The 24,641-nt window shown below is 43.9% G+C and overlaps 1 protein-coding gene across 2 annotated transcripts in view; it reads left to right on the forward strand.

The window, feature by feature from the left end:
- Positions 1 to 18,442, forward strand: part of LOC111252888 (uncharacterized) — a 43,031-nt gene extending 24,589 nt beyond the window's left edge. The window contains exons 1-3 of one of the 2 annotated variants that reach the window (XM_086993715.1): positions 11,701 to 12,188; positions 14,446 to 14,692; positions 15,013 to 18,442. In XM_086993715.1, coding sequence (XP_086849841.1) covers positions 12,029 to 12,188; positions 14,446 to 14,692; positions 15,013 to 15,760 — 1,155 coding nt within the window. In that variant the 5' untranslated portion in view covers positions 11,701 to 12,028 and the 3' untranslated portion in view covers positions 15,761 to 18,442. Of the gene's footprint in view, positions 1 to 11,700; positions 12,189 to 14,445; positions 14,693 to 15,012 lie in introns of those variants that run through there. The other variant, XM_086993705.1, reaches the window with a different exon arrangement.
- Positions 18,443 to 24,641: the final 6,199 nt, after the last annotated feature.

A 24,641-nucleotide genomic window follows, 5' to 3' on the forward strand; every position in this document is an offset into this window, starting at 1 on the left:
GCGAGGAAGAAAATTTGAACAAAGAAAATGAAACAGGCGACGATAAAACGCCGACGCGAGCGATACACAACGAAACAGGACGGGAGGTTGCAGAAAGAAAGACGGGAGAAAATAGAAAGAAGGGGTGCCAAAGCGACCGAACTGGCGGACGACGGGCCCACAGCAAAAAGACGCGGGAGGCGAGAGGCAGGGGGCGGGGGCGAGGGGAGAAAGGGGAGAGATCAAAACCGAATCGATTCAGAAAGACAACAACAAGAAAAGTCATAGCATCTGGGTGAGTTTGAAGTTGAGTGCGTGAAAAGCCGAAGGCGATAGAGTTTACAGGCAGATAATAAACGAAATTTGGGGGGCGGCCAAGCGGGCAAACGACAGACGGACAGACGAACGAACGGACGAATAGTGGACAAAAGGAAACAACGAAAACGGAACCACAGAAGAAGCAGACGAAATGCCGCGAACCCGACGGAGAGAATGAGCGGGAGGACAAGAAAGCAAAAAAATACCTATTGCTACGGAGACGACGTTGCCGCCGCCGCCGCCCCCGGCAATGGCGTTGCTGTTCGACGACGAAGTCGAAGAATAGAGAAACGTGGTCATGACGAACTGGGGACAAGGCAAGCAATAGCAAAGTTGACGCTGATGGTCGGACGAGGGTAGGGGAAAGAAAAGGAGAACGAAGAAAATGTCTGTTGCATTGACGGAGCCAGCCACTTTGAAGTGGGGGTGGCTCAGCCACTGGAACTGGTGATACTAATACTGCCATTTCTCTTGTCAACGAGTGGGAATGCGCAATGAGAACGCGAAAAATAAGTAGATGTAATCAGTAAATGGCACCAAGAGCGTCGTCAGCAGCAATTCGTTCAGATCCAGACGGACCCAGTTACTCTGCTGCGCAGACGATCTGCCGCTACTACTGCTGCCGCTAAAGGTGGCGGTTGGTCGAGCCAGCAACGCGCAGGTCATCACCGCAGTTGCAGCTGCCTTTCTCCTGATGAGATCGCCGGCGGAGACCCAAGAAGCAATCGATCGATGGACAGCAGGCGTGAGAAGGGTGACGGATCGACAGCCGAAATGAAAACTGTTGAAATAAACACGGTCCCTCAAGAGAGGTCAGCAAAGTTATCAGCCAGTGGCACGGCCGAACCTAAGTTGAACACCGAAGACCTAATGGAGACATTGCACGCTAAAATTAGGTCTCTTGACTTAGTGCACGTTAACTGGTGTGCAAAGTACAAAGCTTCGGCCTAGACGTTTTTCCTGACAAGAAACTCACTGAGACGAGTTCACGTATGAAGCATTCAGTATATAATAAGTATATAGACTTTGGCGCGATGTTTGTTCTTCTTCGATAATAGCAAGCATTGATTACCCCGCTTACTAGTAATTATTCCCACGAAAATGCGCCGAATTTAACATTTGCGAAGGGACGGTGCTTGCGAAGCTGACTGATGTGTTTCAGCGAGAGCGGCAAATATGCCTTCCGAGCACATATTATCGTGAAGGAACAGCCCACATGGATCATGGTGGGAGTAGCAGAAAGTGGTTGGCCGGACCCACTTTGCCTAGGACAAAGGCCAAAGGAGTTTAGAAGCTATGATCTAGTTAATAAAGGAGTGTATATTCCACCGCTTTTCTGTAGTCGATATTTAGATGTAACGGTGAAATAATTTATTTTTACCTTCAAGAACCCGAAGGAACATGTTTGAAACTTCTACAATTTGTGTAAGAATGATTTTGCCTGGTCCACTCGTGGTTCACACCATGCGTACATATAGAGCTTAAGTGTAAGTACGTTATATCTAGTACGGGAGGCGATGCCAATATTGTTCAATAATGCTATTTTTGCCGAATACAAGATATTTACTAATAATGTTAACCGATAAATTATATGTTATTATATTATATGTCATTAAATGCTAATTAGAGGGTAGCTCATACACATATACGCGATTAAGTTGCGATGCGTCGACATCACTCAATCTTTGACTAACCAGTTTTCTGTTCGGCGTTACAACAACATAAAGTATTCAACTGATCTGTGAATGTTACCTATATATCGGCACTCCATGGAGGCAGGGTCACCAAAACCTGTTCCGATACGACCGAGGAACCGTTCCAATTTAAAGCTCTTCCTTCTAATCGAGTGATCTAAATCGTTCTGCAACGATACATGATCCCATTGAATTTCGACTGCCAATCAGGCACACTCATGCCCATGTAATGTTCCGAGAAGATCCTCTGGATCCATTCCGGCCGCTGCAGGCGTCGTCGTCACCAGCCTCTTCAACATCTCGTATATATTTGCACCGACGCACAGCGTGGGAAAACGTCGTCCGTCAGACATATATGTATATATACATGAAACAATTGACGCCGTCATCCCTCAACAGATCTCCATTTACGATATGTTAACGGACGGAGAGTGATTTACGTTGCAGCATTTCGTGTTCATGTAGACGAGTCTCGCAAACTTTTCTCGGACCTGAAAAGGGCTCGAGTAAAAGTGTCATCGCTCCGGTTGGCCACGCCATGCGGACGGGCAGCTATCTAACGTCATACAACATATAATGCTAGCAACGAACCTAAGAACGAACAGTGCCATAACAACACAGCTTGGGGTGAACTGGCGTCCACTAAGCCGATCGCCTCATTGGCGGCAGTGGATATGGTACTAGACGCTACCCGATTTCGTGAATGAGCTCTGATGCGGGTGGCTTGTCGCCAATTGCTGTCATACGGCTTCGAGTGCTTTCAACTACACTGCGTAGTGCGCTGACTACTTTACAGGTCCTGAATATCATACGTAACTGCTCAAGTTATAGTACTTCAGAGGGCGCCTCTGTAAGAAACGTCTGCCACCTACTCTCTCACGCTGACACCCGTCAGCGTCAGAAAGATACACATTCATTCAGATATATGATGGTTATTGGTAGCAATGCCTCCCACGAAGGTCCCAGCAAAAACGATTTAGCCTTCCTTACTTCAGGTCGGTTTCTCGAACTTCTTAGCTACATATAGTACATCGGGAAGGGTTGATTCTATAAGCCAAATTTTGTTTGACCTTATTTTTGGCAACAGTCAATATAACGAAAAAGAAAAAGTTATACTGGTACGTGTGTATTATGTAGCCGAAATAGACTCACTATAATTAATTTATTTTAAGTAGGAATGATCAATTGAAGACACCTATGTAGTTGACCCATACAGATCCATCAAGTGAAGTTGCAACGGGGAGCGATGCGTCATACCAGTAAAGTCGTCAAAATTTCCCTCGAAAGCAACTATACCTGACACGTTATTGACGACGCCACTTTGTAGAACGAGTGCCACACACACACACACACAAACAAACAAACAAACGAAGACACACACACACAAACATACATTCATTCATGCATACATACATACATATATACATACATACATACATACATACATACATACATCGACAGATTCTGATGTCGTATGTGTTTCAAATGCACCAGCCCGCATAGCTCTGACCAATGAAATCGTGTTAAAAAACTGATCACATAACTGAACTCGATGTAATAATTTGTATAAACAACAACATGTGTTTGATTTTCTTTTAAAGTATAACTTTAAGACGGGCAACACTGTGGTGATGAGAAAAACGAAGTGGCTATCATATTAATTTTGTTGCTCAAGAAAAACCACGATGAAACGCGAAAAAATAGCGAGCGCTTCCATATAGTTCCGTTTTTTAAGGTATGGCCAAAGAGAAACTTCCAATAACATGGATTGCACTACATTTATAACCTGCGTGCATCTTAGAAATTTCGATAGTATGCTTGTAGAAACATATTGCTGCAAGAAAAAATAGACCGGTTCGTACAGCCTGATTCGAAAGCAAGCGTTAGGTCCTAAAGGAAATCAACGAGCCCGTCAAAGATATGGTCCTTTTTCTAGTAGTTTACTCTTAACCTAAAGACACAGTACAGAGAAACACATACACACACACAATTATGCTCACCGGAGTAAACCTCTGTATTTCGAGTCTTAGGTCCGGTATCGCCGTTAGGCTCCCAGCGCGATACGAAACGTATGTCTTCAGCTGGGTTCGAGCCTGGACTACAATGTGTTCCTGAGATTAGTAAACAATACTAAAGCAGAAGTTGTCGACTTTTCACTTTAGACGTAATGGCAAATGTGCCATCAACTAATTGCACAAAGCAAGTGACACGCGGCTGAAGTCAAGACTGCTAAGCACAGTGTTGATATTATTAATATGTCTCACGAAACCTTTCCGAGATGCCCTTACATCTGTTCGTTTCATACCGCGATCGTTCTGAAGATACCCGCTTCTTCATCAACATTGCCATTTAGCCAGTTCCAGCTAGCAGACTTTAATGCAAACTGTAACCTATTTTCCAGCTGATTTAAAAACCCTTGCAATAGTTACATATAGTTGCAACGAGTAAACTAGTAGTTCTCTAACGACTTGACGCTACTAGCTTCTCACCATATATGTATATGGATATATTGGTTAATTAGAAGGTAAGAAGAGGTGATAATTTTTCGACACTGCGTGCCGCATACGGCACTGCCGAATGAAGAAGTCCAGCTAACGACTGTAGAGCTCTTGGGCTGAACATACTGATTGTAGCTGCAACAATTTTGTGACCCGCTTATCATAGATTTTTCCTATTTCACGCGGCACTTCACGAACCTTTCAATAGTATGGGCGGCCGGCATTGCACTGGCGATTGGTGCAGATTTGCAACAACGACGATAGCACCGACACCCCTTGCAAAAACATCAATATAAGAAAAATGCTCAAAAACATTACAAATATGTGTGTTTTTGGGTGCGTGTATGGCTGGGTGTGTATGTGTGCCCACTAGCCGAGATACTTAGCGGAGCATGTAACTATCTGGCGCCCGCTAGCGTCCGCTAGATATTTCAGCTCTGACAAGAACAACGAATTTCTGCTGCCATTGCCACAACAACTCCAAGTGGCAGTCTTTCAGTAACGCCGCTACCTACTACGACAACAACGTAGTCGTAGCAGTAGAACGTGGAGAGTTGCACCCGTTAGCCACGTTGGCTACTTTTGTTAAGTTGTCTATTCTTTGCCTAAAGTTATCGTCCACAGACCATGATCCCGATCCGTGGGAATGACGGAATGAGCTAAGGGGCGTTTAGTACTCATCGGGTCCGGCTAGTTGCCTTAGAGGCGAACATTGTTGCCGGCGGCAGCAGGATCAGAAGCAAAAGCATCGCGTTCTGCTCGTTCTTTCGTCCGATCCCACAAAACCGCTGACGATGGGAGCGGTTCCCGCCATTTTAGATGTCGCTTCGGTCGCTGCCGCTGACGAAACCGTTGGACTATTACCGCCACTATCACCGCACCGTTTCTATGGCGTGTCTGTGACTGTGCCATTTAGCAGCATTAGCACCGGTAGTAAACGCGCCTAAAATCTGCCGTCACCGTCGCCGCCGCCGCCATCTGTTTAAAGAGCCATTTTCCGTATGGGCTGTCGGAGTACGGTCGTCGCGCGATTGCCAGTCCACCTCGACCATACTTTAAGTGACACATCACAGTAGCGCACGTTAAGTCGAACGCGTTTAACGACAGATAGATAGATAGATAGATAGATAGATGGACATACATCGCGAGGACCACTGGTGCATTTACAATCACTTAATTACATGTTCCTTTTTAGTTGACGACCCCTTCGTGCTATTCATCCATGTTACGGATGCGATTAAATGGCCATTTATCTACATATCTGTACTGTCTATAAATAAATGGCCGTATCGGAGGATCAATGCCACAATAATATCCCGTTTGTAAGGGTAAAATTTCATGCATTACAGTAAACGGCCATGGTAAAATCGTAACTCTTTCAGGCAAAGCCCTGGAGCGCAGCGACACAGCAGAGCCTCTTAGTTTAAGCATGAGGGTGCCGACAAAGGAAAGGAACGAGATGTTCGGAAGTCACGCAATCCTATGGCGTTCAAACAAGTTATGCAAAATGTCAGAACGATATCATGTTAGAAGTGTAAAGAGCGACATAACTTCATATGGTTCCAAATGGTATTCACGTTTCTAAGCTTACGTTCAATATGCTCTAACATTGGGTCGGTTCTTACCACATACGAAGCGCGCTCGATGCCCATTATTATTAAAATTACAGAATTTTGTCTAATTTCGTATAGTACTGCTCTATTTTTGGATACTTTATCCGCAACTGGCACCTGTATTACAAGAAAGTAGGTAAAACTGAACATGATTAATTTGCACCGCCATCACAGAACGAAAGGAATATATTCTCGATTGGTTTGGACCCATGATCTTTCTGGTGGCATGTTTTACTCGAGTTAGACTCTGACACGAGTATCTTTATCGCTGCCTCACCCACAGTATCGCGGAGCGTCCAAACATGGGTAGCGTCTGTCAGTTGTTCGTTGATAAGGTTATTTCCGTGACCATTGAATACGTAACCTGAACATTATCATTAATTTCTATTTGTCTCTATGGGCAACCTGGCGACTAAACGACAGATAATCCTCTGCACAAGGACCTGTTGATGGGTGCATTAAAAGATTAGGGGGTAGGAATATATGTTGAAACTCAAAATTCACTTGAGTGAGGCGTTAACAGCTATCTTGTATCAGTTGTTGAATCCAGAGATGTGAGACATTGTTCGAGCTGCCTAACTAGTATTATTGATAGTTTGTGGTATCGTTAATCTTCACCTATTTTAACGTTTGCTAAAAAAATACCCACTTCTAAAGGTGCATATTTGCCACTAGCGAAATCCGCAATTCCTTGGCCGACTATTAGTGAAGAATTCGAAAGATGAAGTAAGGCTTCAAGAGATCTAACAATATGAGGAAGAAAAAGTGGCCATCCAGCGGCGGCGGCGGCATTATCGCCGTCTCAGCCGCTGCGCGAGCTTCGGAGCAAATAGTCATTTAAACGCACCGAGCACGTGGCACCCATTGCGTGTCTCTGATCTGTTCTTCTCCTTCTGAACAAGCCTCCTCCCGCCGTTGGATTTTCTTGCAAACGAGAGCAAATGAATTTCAATTGTTTAACGTCGTTAATGATCGTTATCAGCTGTCTAGGCAATCGTTCGGTAGCCGTTACTGCCACTGGTAAGACCGTGGTTTTCATTTGAAGCTTGCTCGGTCGTCGACTGACGCAGTTATTCAAGAGCTGAATGCATCGGCCAACACACGTAATGGCAACGTCACTCTCGGATCTAACATGTCGACTCCTGCATTTTCTATAAAAAATACTGTTGCATGTTATAAATGCGGGACGTTTAGACAATACATTTTAATATATGCATCATAATGCAAGTGACCGGTCACTTAACCGTCGCTTAACTTACTTTTGTAGTACGTCCCGGATATGCGAAGTGAAGGTAATGAACCCAACCGCCCGAATTCTCCCAAAACAAAACTTTTTCTGTATTTATTTCAGTTTTATCTTTTTTATTTATATTTCACTTATCTATCTCTGTATTTGTTCGGGTGTTGTATCCGCCAATGTAGAAAAATAGAGATTCGCCCCAAAATAGCCAAGCGTCTCTAAAGGGCGCTTATATTAAACAAAAGCACGACCGTATGCCCGCCTGCACGGTCAGGATAATTATTTAAAGAGGACCTGCGAAGCCCGCCCTAACATTTAGATGATTGCCGCCCTTTTCTCTACCGTAAACGGATGACTTTAAACAAAACCAGTCTATGAGAGCCGGCTGTCTAGAAGAGAGCTTATATTTGTATCCGATATATATATATGATTCATAAGAATGACCACTGATTTTGCTGTGCTCCTGCTGTTTCATCTGTAGCAGTGCGTTGCCTGAGGTTAATTTGGCCGCCTCTGCGTCTAGCCCATATATTATTTATGTGCTTGCCTTTATGAGCAAATTATCGACTGCTTGCGTGCGCTACCTATCGTTCTACACGCACACACATATATATACATACACATATTGTGCGGATGTGTTTTTACGCGAACGCTGACGATATGTCTGTATGGCAACAATGGCTGAATAATTCTGTATCGTTCAGGGGAAGAAACGGTACCCGCTATTGTCGCCGCAGTCATTTAGTGGTGATGATTCGAAAAGCTCTATAACACCGGCTGACTGTTGTTGTAGCGGCCATGATAGTCGTGCGTTCGAACGGGTTGCTGGTAAAGTTTGTCGAGTTGACGATCCGAGAACCAATCGATGGACCTCTTTTGAGCTAACTTCGATTATGGCTATTGTAGTTAGTCCAGCTACTTACCTACTGCTATAAGGTGCCGATGTTTCTTCTGCTGCTGGAGCTGCTACGAGCTTTGACGTTTCACTTGACAATACTATAACACAATATAGGGCGTGCGTACATACATATACACAGATCAGCTCGCTTTTACTGTTACCACTGGGCTTACACAACTTACCGAGACAGTCAACCGGAACCGAATGCGACGGCCCACATCAGCCCAGTATCGGGGAGGTATCGCCATGTCTAAGCTAACAAGCATAGTTCATCTCTGCCTGTGCATGCGCACCTGCCCGGGCGCATTTGACCTAACAGAAATCATTCGACATAAACGCGAGACAAATGACATTTCGAAAGCGTACGGCGACCATTTCTTATGTACATATATGTACACGACATCCTTGTACTTCATTTTAGACGGGCTACGTAAGGTTACCTTTCGCATACAACTTGCTGCTTGCAAATGATAAGTATGATACGGGAAGGGGTCGTAAGATAGTCTTTAACCTAAAAAAATCGTGCTAGCATAATTTTTGAAAACCTCCGCGCCAGCCTCTAGTGTTGACCCAGTGGGATAATAACCCTTCGCCGATAAAATGATATATGATGCTGACGATTTGTGATTATCGGCTCGAATGTACGATCCACACATAAGCAATAGAAGGCCTAATTCATTTACATGAAAATTCCGTTTGGAGCAGTAGCAACCGTAACGAAATGACTGTTTTACTCGGCAGAGTTTGTTCGAACTAAAGCAGGTCAAAACGCAACGTATCCATATATACGCTGCCTCTACCTAACGGCCCCTCCTGGGTGACCCTTAATACACACTTCCACATCGTAGGACAGCAGACTCGAAAACTTGTTAGCAATGCATACGAATCGAATTTTTACAGGGCGTTGCTGCCTTGAAGATAAAGGACATTTAACATCAGTCTCGTATGCACAGTCGGTCGGAATCGTCCAACTTCTAATTGTGTCTTATCCATCCGATCGGGCTTTTACCATGTACTCGTTCGGAGCCGTATCTAAATGTCCCGTTATTAAGTATTCTTTTCTCGACAAAAACTGCACAGATATAGCCGAACAAGCGTCAGCTTTTGCAATGTCTCATCCATTTCTAGCAATGAAATGTACGAAAGGTCATTTAAGACGGTATATAGGTGGCGCGACTGAGTGAACGTGTCACAGCAGTGGCTTAGGTCCGATAGCAATAACTGTGGAGGTTTTCCATTGGTATAGATCAAGTGTAACGGACCCTTTAAACGGTCATTTGTTACTGAAGAACCGGAACGGTTCGTTGATCATCGGGCATCTGAGCTCAACTTACAGCACGAACAAATCGCAACTTTGCAGTTGTCTTTTAAACAAGCTTGCCGCGAAGTTAGTATCTCATAGCGGGGCAACTATGGTCAAATTATTAGATTGGATCTCCAGTCTATAGGGGTGGCTCTAAATGGCTAATTTCCAATAACACCATTGATTGTCTATCTAGTCTACCGATTTGTTCGCTTAGGATCGCTGATTCTTGATAATTGATGCTCACTTAACGAGGTCGCGTTGTGGTCCATGTAATGTTGAACGCCACTTCTTAAGCCAGGCTATACAAGCTTGTCAACAACAATATGGGTAAAACCCTAGGTAACAGACGTTTATACACTGCCTGTTGCGTGATCATCTGATGCAGAAAATTTCACAGTGTCAAAGTGACCAGCAGTTTCGGTCCGACGTGCTGTTCGCTAACGGCATAAAGTCAACTTGCTTGGTCGACAACCACACGTACCGAACCTCGTTTTTCCCCTCTAAAATTTCTCTTGAGGGCACCTCTTTTCAATTAGTGTTTCTCATATCTACGCGACATTATACGCATTTAAATTATGGAAAAGAAAAACTTCATCATTGTATCTTGTATGGTCTAGCCGTGTTGTTAGAGGCTATCGACGACAATAATGTAAGCAATGCTAGTACCATTGACTCCGTCACGAATAGAAACGTGCGTTATATTTTATTTGTGTCCCTGTTTTTCTCTGAAGCGCTAACTTTATGGTGGCGGGGCGTGAAGCGATCATGCGCATCCTTCGATCACTGCCCAGGCACAGTCGGCACAATGAGCGACTCAACCACGACATTTGTGGAATTCAACGCGTACAGGCGTAAAGACAGCAGAAATGACCACCACCAAAAAAATAACATCCGACAACAACCGAAGGATGTCCTTAGGCTACCACCGTCGAAGCCTGCGACCGCGGTTACGGCAGGAGGAGCAGCCTGCCTTTGCGGGTTTAGCTACAAAATCCTTCCAGTCTGTCGGCATTAGCGCGGCTATTTGAGCCATCGAGAAGGGAGCAGGCCGAATGCTGAACGAGTTGTCTTCAAGTGAATAGTTACAAATACGAACGACAAGATTTAGCCTGACTAGATCGCTGATCGAAGCAAGTGGGTATCTATTATAGACTAACACACACACACACACACACACACACACACACACACAAACACAAAGAGAAACATAAAACTATATAAAGATGAGTGCGCGTTAAAAATATTACCGTGCGATAAACATCGAACACGCTTCAAGTGTCGCTACTCGCAAATTACTTTTCTTAGAATGGCTATCAAACCAATTGAATACGTATTAGAAAGCGGGCTTCGTACAGATATATACACATGCACATATATATGTATGTGTGTATATGTCTAGGTGTACATGCTTATGTTTGGTTTAACGTGAAAATAGGCGAGAATTGGTTGTTATTTTGAGCCTGTCATAGAATAGAACCGGCTTTTACTTGATCCGCACGCGTGTAGGTAGCATAGTCTAGCTGGACAGTATAGTGGCTCTAAAAGATCACGTTGGAATAGCCTAGCGAAGGAAAAGTCGAGCTCTTGAGTAGCCAGATTGTAATAGTAACAAAAGTATCGATCCGATCCGGTCGCAGCTTTCGGGCAAAATAAGGCAAGAAACTTATTTTCTCGGTCGCTTGTACGTTTGCCGTCTTGCCTTCCTTAGTCGCACAGCATCCCGCATCCAATGATTACCCCATAGTTGCAGAATATGTTTGACAACTCAGATTGTTAATCTGCTCTATACAGGCGATTCGGTAAATGATCTCATTAAACAAGCCCATCTAACCCAGATTGGCGACGAAGCACCCAGGACAATGACATGTTTTGTTGGTTAGCGGTGTGCGTGAGGATTTTATTCACGATCGATATTTTGAAATATTGTTCATTGTTGAAGTTTTCATAGCAATCTGATACTGGAACGGGTATATCTACTACAAATGATTATTGTGGTATTTCATCGCCACCAGCGGCACAATCATTCTTGCCATTATCTAAGTTAACAATAAAATGGGTAAATTGATTGAAGTGGCTACCGCCAATGATCGGGCATCGAAGTGGGGTAGATGTTCGCGGTACGGCCATAGGCCTACGAAACAAGCAAAACTAGTGCTACATTAGCGTTAGCGGCGATTCTGGCGAAATGCCAGCAATTGCGAGGCGGTCACCGGAATGAGTCGAATGATAGAAATCATTATCCGTTGTGCCGTCTACCGTCTGTCTCCCGGCTGCGGCCGCTGTCATCGCCGTATTAGCTCCGACCAACATTTGCAGCCAATGCAAAAAAGAAAGAAGACTGCAGCAGTAGCAGCGCAGATGCGTCGCTCGCTTGTCGTGCGGAGGGTAAAATCGCGTTTATATTCCAGCTGTGGCTAGCCCAGGCAAGAGCCGAGACAGGCCATGCTGTGCGAGCAACGGAGTGACGCCGTTCACCCTGGCTATGAACAACGGCAGCAGCAGCAGCAGCAGCAGCAGCAGCAGCAGCAGCAGCAGCAGCAGCAGTAGCAGTAGCAGTAGCAGTAACAGTAGCAGCAGCAGCAGCAGTAACAGTAGCAGCAGCAGCAGCAGCAGCAGCAGCAGCGAGCTGGCAAAAAGACAAGGTTGGACAGATGACTCTTCGCTCGTGAACAGCTTTTTTTCTTTGCCTTTCTTTTTCATAAAATGGATGAACAATTCGAATGATTATGAATCACACCTTTAGCATTATATTCGCTTCGCATAGCGCCTTCGTAACTTTCAGTTGTTATTAATTTGTGAGAACATTCCGTCGACCGAATGCGTCCAATAAAAATCATAATAGCAACAATGGTAACAAAGATTACAAGCCGCACACAGCAGCGGCTTTTCTCATAACTAACAGCATATCCAATATATATATATATATATATATATACAGACGAACAATCAACAACAACAACAACAACAGTAATAAATCAAAATGCACCAGAGTACGTCAAGTAATTAATTAATTAGTCCTTTATCTAGCACTTTTTGTTCCTTCTTTGACTTTCCGATTTCCTCCAATTATGGGTTTTGTGGATCGCATTTTGTTGCCGCTGTTCAAATGCATCTTGATTACAAACTGCTTAAAAAGCTATCAGCGCTATCGACGCACGGTAATACCGTGAACGTCTTCCTGTGGGCGCTCGTGCCTATCCCAACGCCATCGTTCGGTACCTGATATTGCTACTATTAGTGCGAGACGTAGCAATGTGTGTGTGTTTTGCGTGTTTTTACGCGTCTCTTTATGTGTACGTGTGCGTGAGGTTTTCATTGCCCTCTCTGAAGTCGACTTTTATCTCAATTCAGTCGATTTTTTTTTTATCTCAATTTAATCAATTCAGTCGAGTTTAATCGAGTACGCTGGACATTCCGGTGAACTCCACGAGGCAAAATCCTGCTGGCATTTAGTTCAGGACGATCTCATCGGGGTAAAATAGTAAATGGTTGTCGAGACGTTTATGCATTTCCATCACACGCATACACATATGCGTGTGTAAGACATATACGTAAGATAGACGTACGCTGAAACATTGGCCGTTTCTGGTCAAATACGCGGGTAACGAAAGGGTCAGTCACTCAGTAGGACATTATCAAACGATGATTTCTGTTGCTGGCCGGCGGCGTCTTCGGCTATCGGACTGTTGCTATCTGGCGGTGTGCGCACACCGCTGACAGCTGCATCTGCACTCAAGCGTCGGCCTCTGACAGACGTCGTTCGCTGCCATTGCTTCAGCTTTGTTCAGTCCGATGTGGTCTGGCCCGGTGCGCTTAGTGAAACCGTCGTCCTCGTGCTGAGTAAGCGTAATTTCATCTCTTCTATTTCATTACTGCGATTCGTTTTGAAAAGAATCTTAACCAAATCTTCGCGTCGTTCCACTGACATCAACAACAGCAACAAAAACAACGACAAATACGACAAGAACAGCAACATTTGTAACGGCGGCAATCGCGTCTGCGTCAATGGCCGATGATAGGATGATCACGTCCGTGCGTGCGCGAAGTTCGATCGCAACATCATTATCAGCGAGAAACGCCATTATCATTATTTGCCATCTTCGGAAGCGGCCTCGCTGGCACCACCTTCAAAAAAATGTAGAGGAATAACGTTACGTCGCACTCGGTTGTGCTAATACTCGAACGAAAAATGGTTCTGTAATGAAGCAAACAGGGACCAGTCATAATGACATTATCATTGTATTTCGACGACCCTTTCGGACAAACCCCGCTTGTCCAAGACGGCAGTCTGATTTATATATGTATATGAGTATGTTTATTCCGAAGCTATTGTAATGCTATATATTATAACAACATTTATTATATTTTTGGCTCATGACTAGTTATTCAACCCGCTTTGTCCAGCCATCGACACATAGATCAGTGGGACGGTTATTGATTATTTATCTCTGTCTATTCATAAAACAGCAGAAAACAAACGTGGAGCAAAAACACCAGAGAGTAACAAATAGTTCGTTCGCTTGAATCTGACAACCAGCCTTGTCACCAACACCCACCGCTGTCTATAATAGAATTTAGATAATTACGTGAACGCTGCTCTGGACAGGTAGCTGCACTACTCTTCTGCGCGCAACGATAGCTCAAGGATTTCTTATTGTTATGGTCGATCGGTCGATTCACAATGAACAAATTCAACAAACAATCACATTAATTGTTACTAAGGGAAAAATGACGCAGCTGTTCTGGTTGATTTATTCCAGGTCACTCATGTAGGTAAATAGGTAGCCGGTTAATTACAGCAATCTATAGTCCGGTAATAGTTGGGGGGAATAATCTAGCCCGTTGAAGCGTTATCTAAGTGAGATACCTATTTGTACTTTTTGTCGCGGGTTTTTTCAGAAGGCTGTGACAGCCCAGAGCGCGGTACTGACTCACCGCCAAGTGGCGGTTCGGGAAATATATGTAGCGGCAATCTCAAAATGAAGAAGCAACGGAAAGCACGAACTGCTTTTACGGATCACCAACTGCAGACCTTAGAGAAAAGTTTCGAACGACAGAAATATCTCAGCGTCCAGGATCGCATGGAATTGGCTGCAAAATTAAATCTAACGGATACCCAAGTGAAAACTTGGTACCAGAACCGAAGGTGTGTAATAAATCTCATAGAAAAGATCGACCGCTTTTAATGGAAATAGTATTTTACTTACACATACTTTAAATCTTTGTGAGTCGCTCTTACTTGTGCCGGGTGTTTATCTATAACTATGTTCCTATACTCGAAGACGTCTAACCCTAGTGAAAACAAAAAAGGCACGAGTGTATTTCTATCAATTTATCTCTCGTCTAGATTTAATCTCTGTTCTACGCTGCACGAGTCGCAAGCTGAACGCTTTAGAAGGTTGGCCTGCTTAGCTTTGTTAACAGCGACATCCCTTTGCTTGCTATTGCGACATGACTTATTTCCAGGACAAAATGGAAACGTCAAACAGCTGTAGGTCTCGAACTTCTGGCTGAGGCAGGCAACTACGCAGCAGTACAGCGTATGCTACAAACTGCACCCTACTGGCTTCAGAGCTACGCGGGTGTAACGCCGCAGACCTCCGTCAACGCGATGGCTGCTCTCGACGTGTTTTACCGCCAGGCCGCACTGCAGCAGGCTCAACAACAGCAGCAGCAGCAGCAGAAGCCGATAGCTAGTTTCCGGCCGCCAATGTTTTCATCAGGTGGTCCTGGGGCGCCAGGCGCACCCCCTAGCGGCGGAGCTACCGTTCCATCGGTTCCAACGGCTACTTCCCCCACGACCGTGTCGGGTGCAGCCACATCACCTTGCAGCAGCACAGGTCACCACAGTCCGGTGGATGTAGGCTCACCGCTAAGTATGCACACGTCCAGTGGAGCAGCGCAGCAGAATGTTGGCCTGCATAGCCGACGTTCCGATGTAACGTCACCACTCGAATTTAGCGGTGCGCCAAATGACGGATTAACGGCCGTCGGTAACCCTGTTTCTCATTTAAGTAATCATCCTCTCCACTCGCTTTCACCTTCGCCCCCGCTAGATAGTTCTCCGGTTCCCGCCGGTTCGGCTAGCTCAAGACCTTCTAGCGTGCCACCAGTGCGGCCGTCGTCGGGGGCTGCGGCAGTTGTTACCCCAGCGTCGACGACCGCTTTACATCATAGTAGCGGGGTGCGGGAAACGTCACAGCACCCCATGTAAAACACGAACCATAATAATAATTAATATTAAGCCAATAAACAACTCTGTGGTGTCATAATAATAATAATGATGATAGTAATAGAATATAGCTACATATAAATAAATGCCAATAAAACACATAGCTAGCTCAGCAGGTTCACGGTGAATAAGGACTATTCAATGTGGGGGTGTTCACATCTGTCGTTCTACAAAGGCGATGAGCTGCCCTTGTACGTATGGCGTGTAGACGTGTATGTGGCTTGTGGTCGAATCGTGAATGGTGATATGGATTTAACTCAGTTCGCTTCGAATTAAGCGATATCGGTTTAGGGTTGAGGTATAAGAAAGCGCCGATGTTGACTTGTCAATGACGATCATAAACGAACACAAACTGCAGGCAGTAAGTGGCAGCAGCGACAACCGAAGCAGATCTTTGAAGAAGCGCGTTTTGTACTGAAAGCCTTAAGATAGTTATTATTGTAGATAAACACGACAGGGGGTCGTGACGGAGCGCATTTGATTCTTCCAACCGCTTGCCATACCCGTAGCGTATTATAGTGCTACTTGCAGTTCGGATGCGTTCTCGTACCACATAAATTTTCGACGAAAATAAAGCTGATGATAACGGCGAGAGGTTGCGTGTTGAATAAACGTCAACGAAATACTGTATATGCACCGGACAACGAACAATACAAATCTATATTTTGTTGCCTTTATCACAGGCAGCTATTTCTTAACATTGTCGTACACCCAACTTCGGAAGCGGTGAACATACTATAATTATGCGTAACTCACAAATGGATAGCTATAGTATTTTGCGTGTGGTCCAGTCCAGCAATAAGCATCGCAAATACAACAATAACATTGTAAATACATACAATCAACGATGACGATAATAGTTATTATAAATAATAGATAAACAATAGCTGTGTGTGTTATTGTGTCTGTGGATGTGCATGCACGTGCTTGCACGATAGCCGAGCCACTACCGAAACCCAAAACTGATTGATAGTACCTATAGCAATGCTTTCGCAATTACTCCGGCAAGAAGCTCGAAAAAATCGTCGAAATAGTTTTGTTTTTTTCGTATGGTTCGAACACGCTCTTTATTTGCTCGCCACTGGAAACGGGTCGTCTGCTAAGCAGAGGATGTGATATATATTTTCACGAAAGGGTAAAAACGTGCGATTGTTGAGGGGGCGAATGCTGAAGACTGCGTCAACATCGAAAGCAACATTGGCAATGCTCCGACATTGAGCAATTAGCAGTCGACAGGACTATACCGTGACCACGACACGAACACCCACCTTTTCAAATTAGAGGAACCCGCCACGGGACGCCGCACGACGTATCATAAAACGACCAACGTTATAATGTTCAGTTTGCTTTGGACTGATTCCTGTATATAATAATGGATAATGACAAGCTGACATAGCGGTGACATTGTCGCGATTTTACTTGACACGCGCATTAGTTAAAAATGTTGTTTCAGCTAAGAAACGAAATAGCTAGAGAATGAACAGCTTCTACCATCACTTCTACCGCTGCTCGTTCTCGTGAGGTCGACCGGCCGGCGTCAGCTAGATCGGTTGCTTGTACATAGAAACAAAACAATGAATATGATTTAGAGTAAATTTAGAGGGTCATGTAAACTACGATATGAGCTAATGACAGCAAAGAAAATAACGATTTTTGCCATTTCTGCTGCTACTGCCGCCGTCTGCCGGACGTCATCAACTAAATCCACTTTCTGTACATAGGCGTATCACACAAAAGAACAATAAGTACGATATACACAGTAGCAAGAAGTAAGCGCAATATGAAAGCAGAGAAGAAGATGCGCAAAAGTAACGGTATCCCTATCGACGTCTGCTTCTCCGATGCAACCTTCGAATGCGGGTGGTCAATCGGCAACGGGTCAACGAACAGGAATCAGAAGCTTAGTAACAATAAATATATAATAATATAATTATTATTAATGATATGCAGAATGATGGCGTAAGGCATGATTTGACGCTGCTTGTTTTTAGCGGAATAAAGCCGTCAAAATCCTACGTATGCGAACGTATGTTCGGGGATTTGTGCTTATAATTGTTAGCTATTGTTTCCACTCCGGCGATTTTCGTTTATCCTCACTACTTAGACAACCACTCGACACTTACAACCAACCAAAAAGATAGTAGCGTTTTAATTCGTGCCCAATCGACAGAATAGTGACAATGACATCACCATTATTCCGTATTAATTATAATCGTAATTCTGCTGTCTTTTTAAGTCAAAAACAAAAAAGCAATTCTTACATACATATGGATTTCGAAAGGCCGACTATAAACATTGCGCATAATGATCGATACTCAGTAGGTTTCGCGAGTTAGCTAGAGGCAGTCGTCTGCATAAACTGCTTTTTAACTAGCTTCGATTATCTAGACACGCGAGTGTATGTGCATGTGTCTGGGTTTGTGTGAATCTGTGTGACCACACGGGTAAAAGAATTGATCAAAGCCTTTCGTCTTGATTCATGGACACTGGACACCAGAACCAAACGCACGTTAGATAGCCTGCTTGGTGATATGAGTGGTTATTATAGAAACATAAAGGCGCGCGATAACGGAGGCAAATACGGAGAGACGGATTATCGTAGATTCATAATGGAAATTATCCAGACAACGCAATAAAGATAGAATGACCTCAAGTAAATCTTAAACGAAATGATACCATTGTGTTTTCAAACGATAGCTTAATTCAATCATAGGTATGATATTGTACGGGATGAACCCTATGGCCTGCTACCGATGTTAGTCCTGATAGGCCCGAAAGGCCTTTTTCCTCTTCGCTGCCAATTTATATTCGCAAAGAGATAATTTGATCGAGTGGAAATTGCGTTATTGTTTTTTGCGTTACGCTTTGCCTGTGGATTATCGAAGTGGTAGCTGAAGCAGTATTTTAATGAACTAATAGAACAAAAGATGAAAATGCGTATAGAATTAATTACGAAAGAAAAAAACATCTCAGGTGCTAAAGCCTGAATAAATCCCCCAACCCGTAGCTTTCATGTAATACGTAATCCACGAAAAGTCGAGCTCATTAGACCGTGAATTGAAATTAGATGCGAATTATTTACAGCTAACAGTCCGCAATTAAAGCCATAGTTCAGATTTAAACAAAACATTACCAGGAAAGCTCGTTAAAATACGAACGATTTTACCGTTTTGGTTTGCCCAGGGCCGAGATAAAACTAGGCCTGCATGGCCAAATCATGTTGCACAGCTGATTCAGCTCCATCGATGTTTAACAGGATCCTTGGACGCAATTGATCCATTGATTAACGCGCAGGTAAATTTTGGAATCGTGTTTAAAACCCCATGGTTGTAGGTATAACGTCTTTCAATTTCTAGAAACAAACCTCAAATCTCACAAGGCTCTGCTGTACGTACCCGTTCTTCAAGTCACTTTGAGATCGACCTACTGCTTCCCTCATGCGCTTCTTAATATCTGGTAGCTCCATAAACTATAAGCCGTTTATTAGAACGAAATTTTGTATCGACCTATAGTGCCCTACAGTTTCAGACACACCAATATCAAATCCCAATGTTAACCTTCTATCAAATAAAACCAACCGAAAAGCAGACTACAAACAATTGCTTGTAAGTCTCTTTTCGATTTTTTGTCACTCCAGAACCTTACTTATTGAATATATCTAGCCCATACTACCTGTTATTCCTTAATCGAACCCGCACATCAAAATTTATTTGGCCTTTAAAGTTAATTCGTCACTTATTGTTTCTTTTTTGTATGGTGTTACGTCACCTTTATTAGGTACGTGTGAGGTAGCTATTTCTGTATCAGTGTTTTTTAGCAAAGTACCCCTTTAACTGAATCCAATAATTATCCGTCAGTTACAGAGTGAATCGGTTGACATGATAGTTCGTGCGGTGGCTCTTTCCGTTCCAGACTACCTCCATAATCCTAATGAGTTGCTTTTTTTATGTAGGTAAAAAAATACACGTTCCTATAGTCTTCCATCTTGTATAAGTACTATTTTTTTTAGCACTTCCTGCCAATTCTCTTCTTGTTATATTCAGGCAAAAGCATGCTTGGTATCTTACTTCCTGAATTACAGTGTCGGATAGCTTGTTTCATGTTGAAACCAGCTATATGTTGGTCTCTAGGCTAGATCACGTCGCTAAGCAGGTGTTCTTCAAGTAATCGCACAGCCAAACCTTTGCTTGCTGTTATCGCGGTGACGACAAGCCCTAAGCTGTAACGGTTCATGTCTTTCTAAGCACTAGTATGAAAAAAACAATTTGGTTTAATCATTTTCATCAGATTCTCATCATAAACATTACCACCGATGTTGACGGCCATTCATAAAGCATCCATCACGAAACGGCCTAAACGTTATATCTGAAAATATAATTAATTAATAGTGTATTTAGTATAACTAAAAACTATATATATATATATATATATATATATATATATATATATATATATATATTTTTTTTTTTTTTTGTCGACAAGTTTTGGGTAAAAAATACTTGTTTAGAACTTCTAATCAAGTATTCCCCGGGCCTAACGTTCCAGTTCTGTTTCTTAGTCCACCAACTTAGCACTGCGCTTTGCAAAATTGAAGTGGCACCATTAAAAATCTTTGGGTTTGTTAATTCACAAAGCTCAATATGATTTGTTACTGTATCGCGTTGCCTAAACGTGACCTTAATATGAGACTTCGTTTTGTATTTAAAAATGTCCACTTGCTATTTGTACGTGAAGTCATTAGCTTGTTTTTTTCCCCATATAAACACCTGTGGCCAAGCGTCATACTAAGATCCCGATATGAAATTTAGCTGCACCGATGGCGCCATCTAGCGGCAGAGAGACAAACTAAAGATATAAATGAACGTTCATAATTCCTCCGTTTACTCTTTCCTGTCGCGATCTGTGTGTGTATGGGAGATGTGTGCGTGCTGCTGAGAAAAGCATCAGGGACAATAGGAAAGCCAGCCTCCAATGGAGAACGCCGTTCAACGGCTTTGGCAGCAGCGGCAGCTGCTGCCGCCGCTAAAGTAGAACTGCATATAGACATAACGGTGGGTATAACAACGATTTCCCCACTGTCGCCGCCGTTGCAATTGTGTTTACGATAAAAGTGAAGCTGTTTATGAACACAGTCAGCTGGCTGTGTCTATGGGTAGATTGCATAAGCTTGACCACCAGATTTAGACGACGTTGATCTGCTGCTATAACTGCATCAAACAAATTTTACCCGACGCATTTAGGAGTTTCGCATAAATAGGGTGGGCTCCTAGTGATTTGAAAAAAGTTATTTAGCAGTTTGAGAGTTTATATTTACATCTGATAAAGTAACAAGAAGTGCAACAAAAGTAAGAGTGAAAAAATTAAGTGATATCTTTATAACTGTTAAGCGACCTTTTTGCCAGCACGAAGTAAAATGAATTTTCCAACCTCTATGCTTCAAGACCGATATTGCTGTTAGGCAAGTTCCACCATACAGGTGACCACCACGAAACGAAGCGTATCTGTGCCCGGGTTTGAACCCGAACCACAGCGTATTCCTAGAATTAGCAGGCAATTATGCTATCCGCTACACCATCGCAGAGGCTTCATTTTTGGCCCTACTCTGTATCATGTGTCCTTAAGATTTAACAGGCAAGCTCGTTACCACCGCGCCATCTCGGAGATCGCATGGAATCCTTAATAACTGCATCATGCTGAATGAATCACGCAGCGAACGTCTAAAGCATATAGAATTTAATAAAATACCGACGATTTGGTGCTGCATAAACCCATTCTCCAGGCATCAGTATTGGCCAGTCAAAGCAGCCGACAGTGAAGTGAGGTTGTGATTTAAGCGGTCTTGCTCGCTGTTGGCAATCTTGAATGCTTGCGCCTGTCTTTATTTATACATCAATATATAATGACGCAGCTATCATACAATATAGCCGGGACGTCATTGTCGTCAGATTGGGTCACGATCACGGTAACTTTTACACCGCCGTTTGTATAGTGGCGCGACTATTATATAGGCAGCAGCTGCAGCAGCAGCAGTGGCAGTGGCAGCAGCCGCAGCATCATTGTGTCTATCTTGAGATTATTATTGGCCTGCCTGCATGCCTGCCTGCCTGTCTGCCTGTTTGCCTGTCTACCGGCCCGTGGCTTCATTCAGCATCAAGCAAAAGGGAACATGGTAAAGGAATGAAGCTACAGGAGAAGATTCAAATTTGAATCGTGACCCAGGAAACGAACTGTGCAACAGAAGCGCCACTGTCGCAGGCGTCATCAGCTTCGAACGATGGTGGTTCCTTTTACACTACACTATGCCTTCTTATTTTTCCTCTTCGAGCTAGATCTTCTCTTCTGTGGTTTCTCAGCGGTCGCCGTATTGGCTAGCCATCCAGAGGTCGACTGCTTGTGCTTTATTGATCGGCCGCCGCAGAACCAATAGACCCACCATGGACATACCAGACCTTTGTACCAGCCGATATTCGAATTGAGGCGGCACTGGAGGCGTCTGTCGTAATAACTTGAACAGTGGCTGATATCGGTCGTGGTAAATCAGAGAGTGCCGGTTCTGGGTGACTTGCCAGTTTGCGGCTTGAGTCAGGCGTCCGCAGATGCGATTGCAGGCGGCGGAACAGTTAAATACGATATCGAAGACGTCCGACGGTCGTACAACAGCCGTTGCTGTTGCTTATGTTGTCTAGCCAAATGGACGATGAAATAGAACCGAGGGTTTGGTCGGCCGTCAGTAGAGCCGTCGGCCAATAAACAGCGGAGAAAAGCGTCACCATCGCCACCATCGTTATACATAATACCACTGCCTCAGATACAAGTGTCTCACTCGGATACGCACCTAGACGCCATCTCTACGCTCCTGTCCCGCTGAGGCCGCCATTGAGGGCATAAAGACCTCAGAGGCAGCAGAAGTGCTGGGGGGTCAATGTCCGCTAGCACTGCTCAAGGGGTCCTCGCGTAGTGCAAGCGTGCAACGATGTGCGATTCGATGAACTTCTGTTGCCCTGTTAAACTCCTACAGCAGACTGTAGTTAAAATAAGATCGAATTCGTATATACGTCGTGTGAGTTCGATGTATATTTTTGTGAGAACTTTAAGGAAATGAAACAGGTATCCTCGAATCGGGGATTATATAGCTAACAAAGGATATGCTTTATACAACGGTTTGATTTCGGACCTGATAAGAATGCACTACTTGAGTACTTCTATTATTAGAAGTTGTCATATATACAGTGACGAACCGAGATACTACCAGGCAAAGTAGATGGGGTGCACAATGAAGTTAAACTGCGTATTGGGACAGGCTGTGCTATCAATTTCGTGGGTAAATAATGGTGTTAAAACAACGAATGGTTCAAGGTGCGTGTGAGGACTGGGGTAGCGTTTGGTACCAAATTGGATGTCAGAATGCCTCGAATAATTGTCCAACAGGCCAAGATGCAAATGGTGACACAGTAGGACAATGCACGCCTTCTCCCAACTTACCATTTGGTTGCCCATCTGGATGGAACTAAGTAGATCTATTACAGAAACTATTGAGTTAACGGCCCAATAGGCAAAGCTGTTATTAATATGTTAGTAAAACCGAATATTATGAAATAACAAGTTGGAGTTTTTGACAAGTATTCTCCCAAGCATCTTTTGTACAGTATTGTTTCCGTGCGCAAACGCTGTCCTCTTTTTCCTAATAAGGCAACGTATATGAGTTGGTTAAATTACAAATGGCGTCTTATTAAGCTACATAAGAATTTTCGTAAAACAAATAAGCTGAGGTTTACGATGGTATTCAACATTTCGAATGATCAAGGAACAGCCTTAAAAAAAGACTGACATTAATCACTATTTTTATTGATATTGCCGATGCTGAGGTATCTTGCATGCGGCGAACAGGATCATCGGTCCTATTTTCTCTCCAATCGAATACAATTCTGCTAGACGCATTGCGAGCAGTGAATAGTTCGTCAACTGCTCTAACACGAAAAAGTCGGTTTTTCACGGGCGCACCGCTGCAATTATCGCAAGCCTTGGATGTGCACACGCAGGAAAAAGCGCTTGTAGAAGAGTTCAGTGGACAAGGCCCCGGGGATAGAAGGCCATGGGGTAGGCTTACAATAAATCTGAAACGGCGACAACAACAACCAGCAAATAAATCTCCATCTACCCACTCACCTACTTATCTTTGGTAGTTTATCAGTCCTTCGCGCTGTTTCTCCTGCATTCGTAGCCTACCTCATATCTCTTTAGTTTTCTGTTACGGATGAGAGAGCACAGCTTGAAATTACATCTCACCAATCTCTCCCCTTACAACCTCTTTTCCAGCACCGCCACCCCCCGCCTCCTAGCTTGCCTGTTTCCCAATGAGTCTCTGTTTGAGTCCTTGTGCTTTGCCCTGTCTAACTTTCCTCGCATACATTGCTATATTTCTCCATCATTGATCCTTGGCGACGAACATCGTACAAGCATTATAGTGCGACAGAGTGGGCCATTAATGTGACTAGGTTATGCCGACTACATCCTCTACACTCGGTCCATTCGTTGTTCATTGGAGAGTGCGATGAAGGAAAGTAGGGCTCCGGGGGTAAGCAGCTGAAAGGCGAAGGAAGGCGCGGAGTAGAAGAAATAAAAATCGCCGTTCGTCGTTGGTGTCTCGTTTGGTGGTCTCTAGCTTCCTACTCTGAAGTGGTAGTAGGACAAGGGTATGATAGGAGGCCATGGGTACTCGTCAGTTCTCCGCACTCATGTCCTACTCGTTCCATTCAGCGAGCAACAGTGTTAACCGACCCCCGAAGTGCGACACCCCTAAAGAATTCGTCAACACCAATGAAGTAAAGGCGGAATAAAGCGCGAGCCAGCGAAAGTAGAAAAG

This window comes from Varroa destructor, unplaced genomic scaffold (assembly GCF_002443255.2).
Source record: "Varroa destructor unplaced genomic scaffold, Vdes_3.0 BEIS01000001.1, whole genome shotgun sequence".
Classification (NCBI taxonomy): domain Eukaryota; kingdom Metazoa; phylum Arthropoda; class Arachnida; order Mesostigmata; family Varroidae; genus Varroa; species Varroa destructor.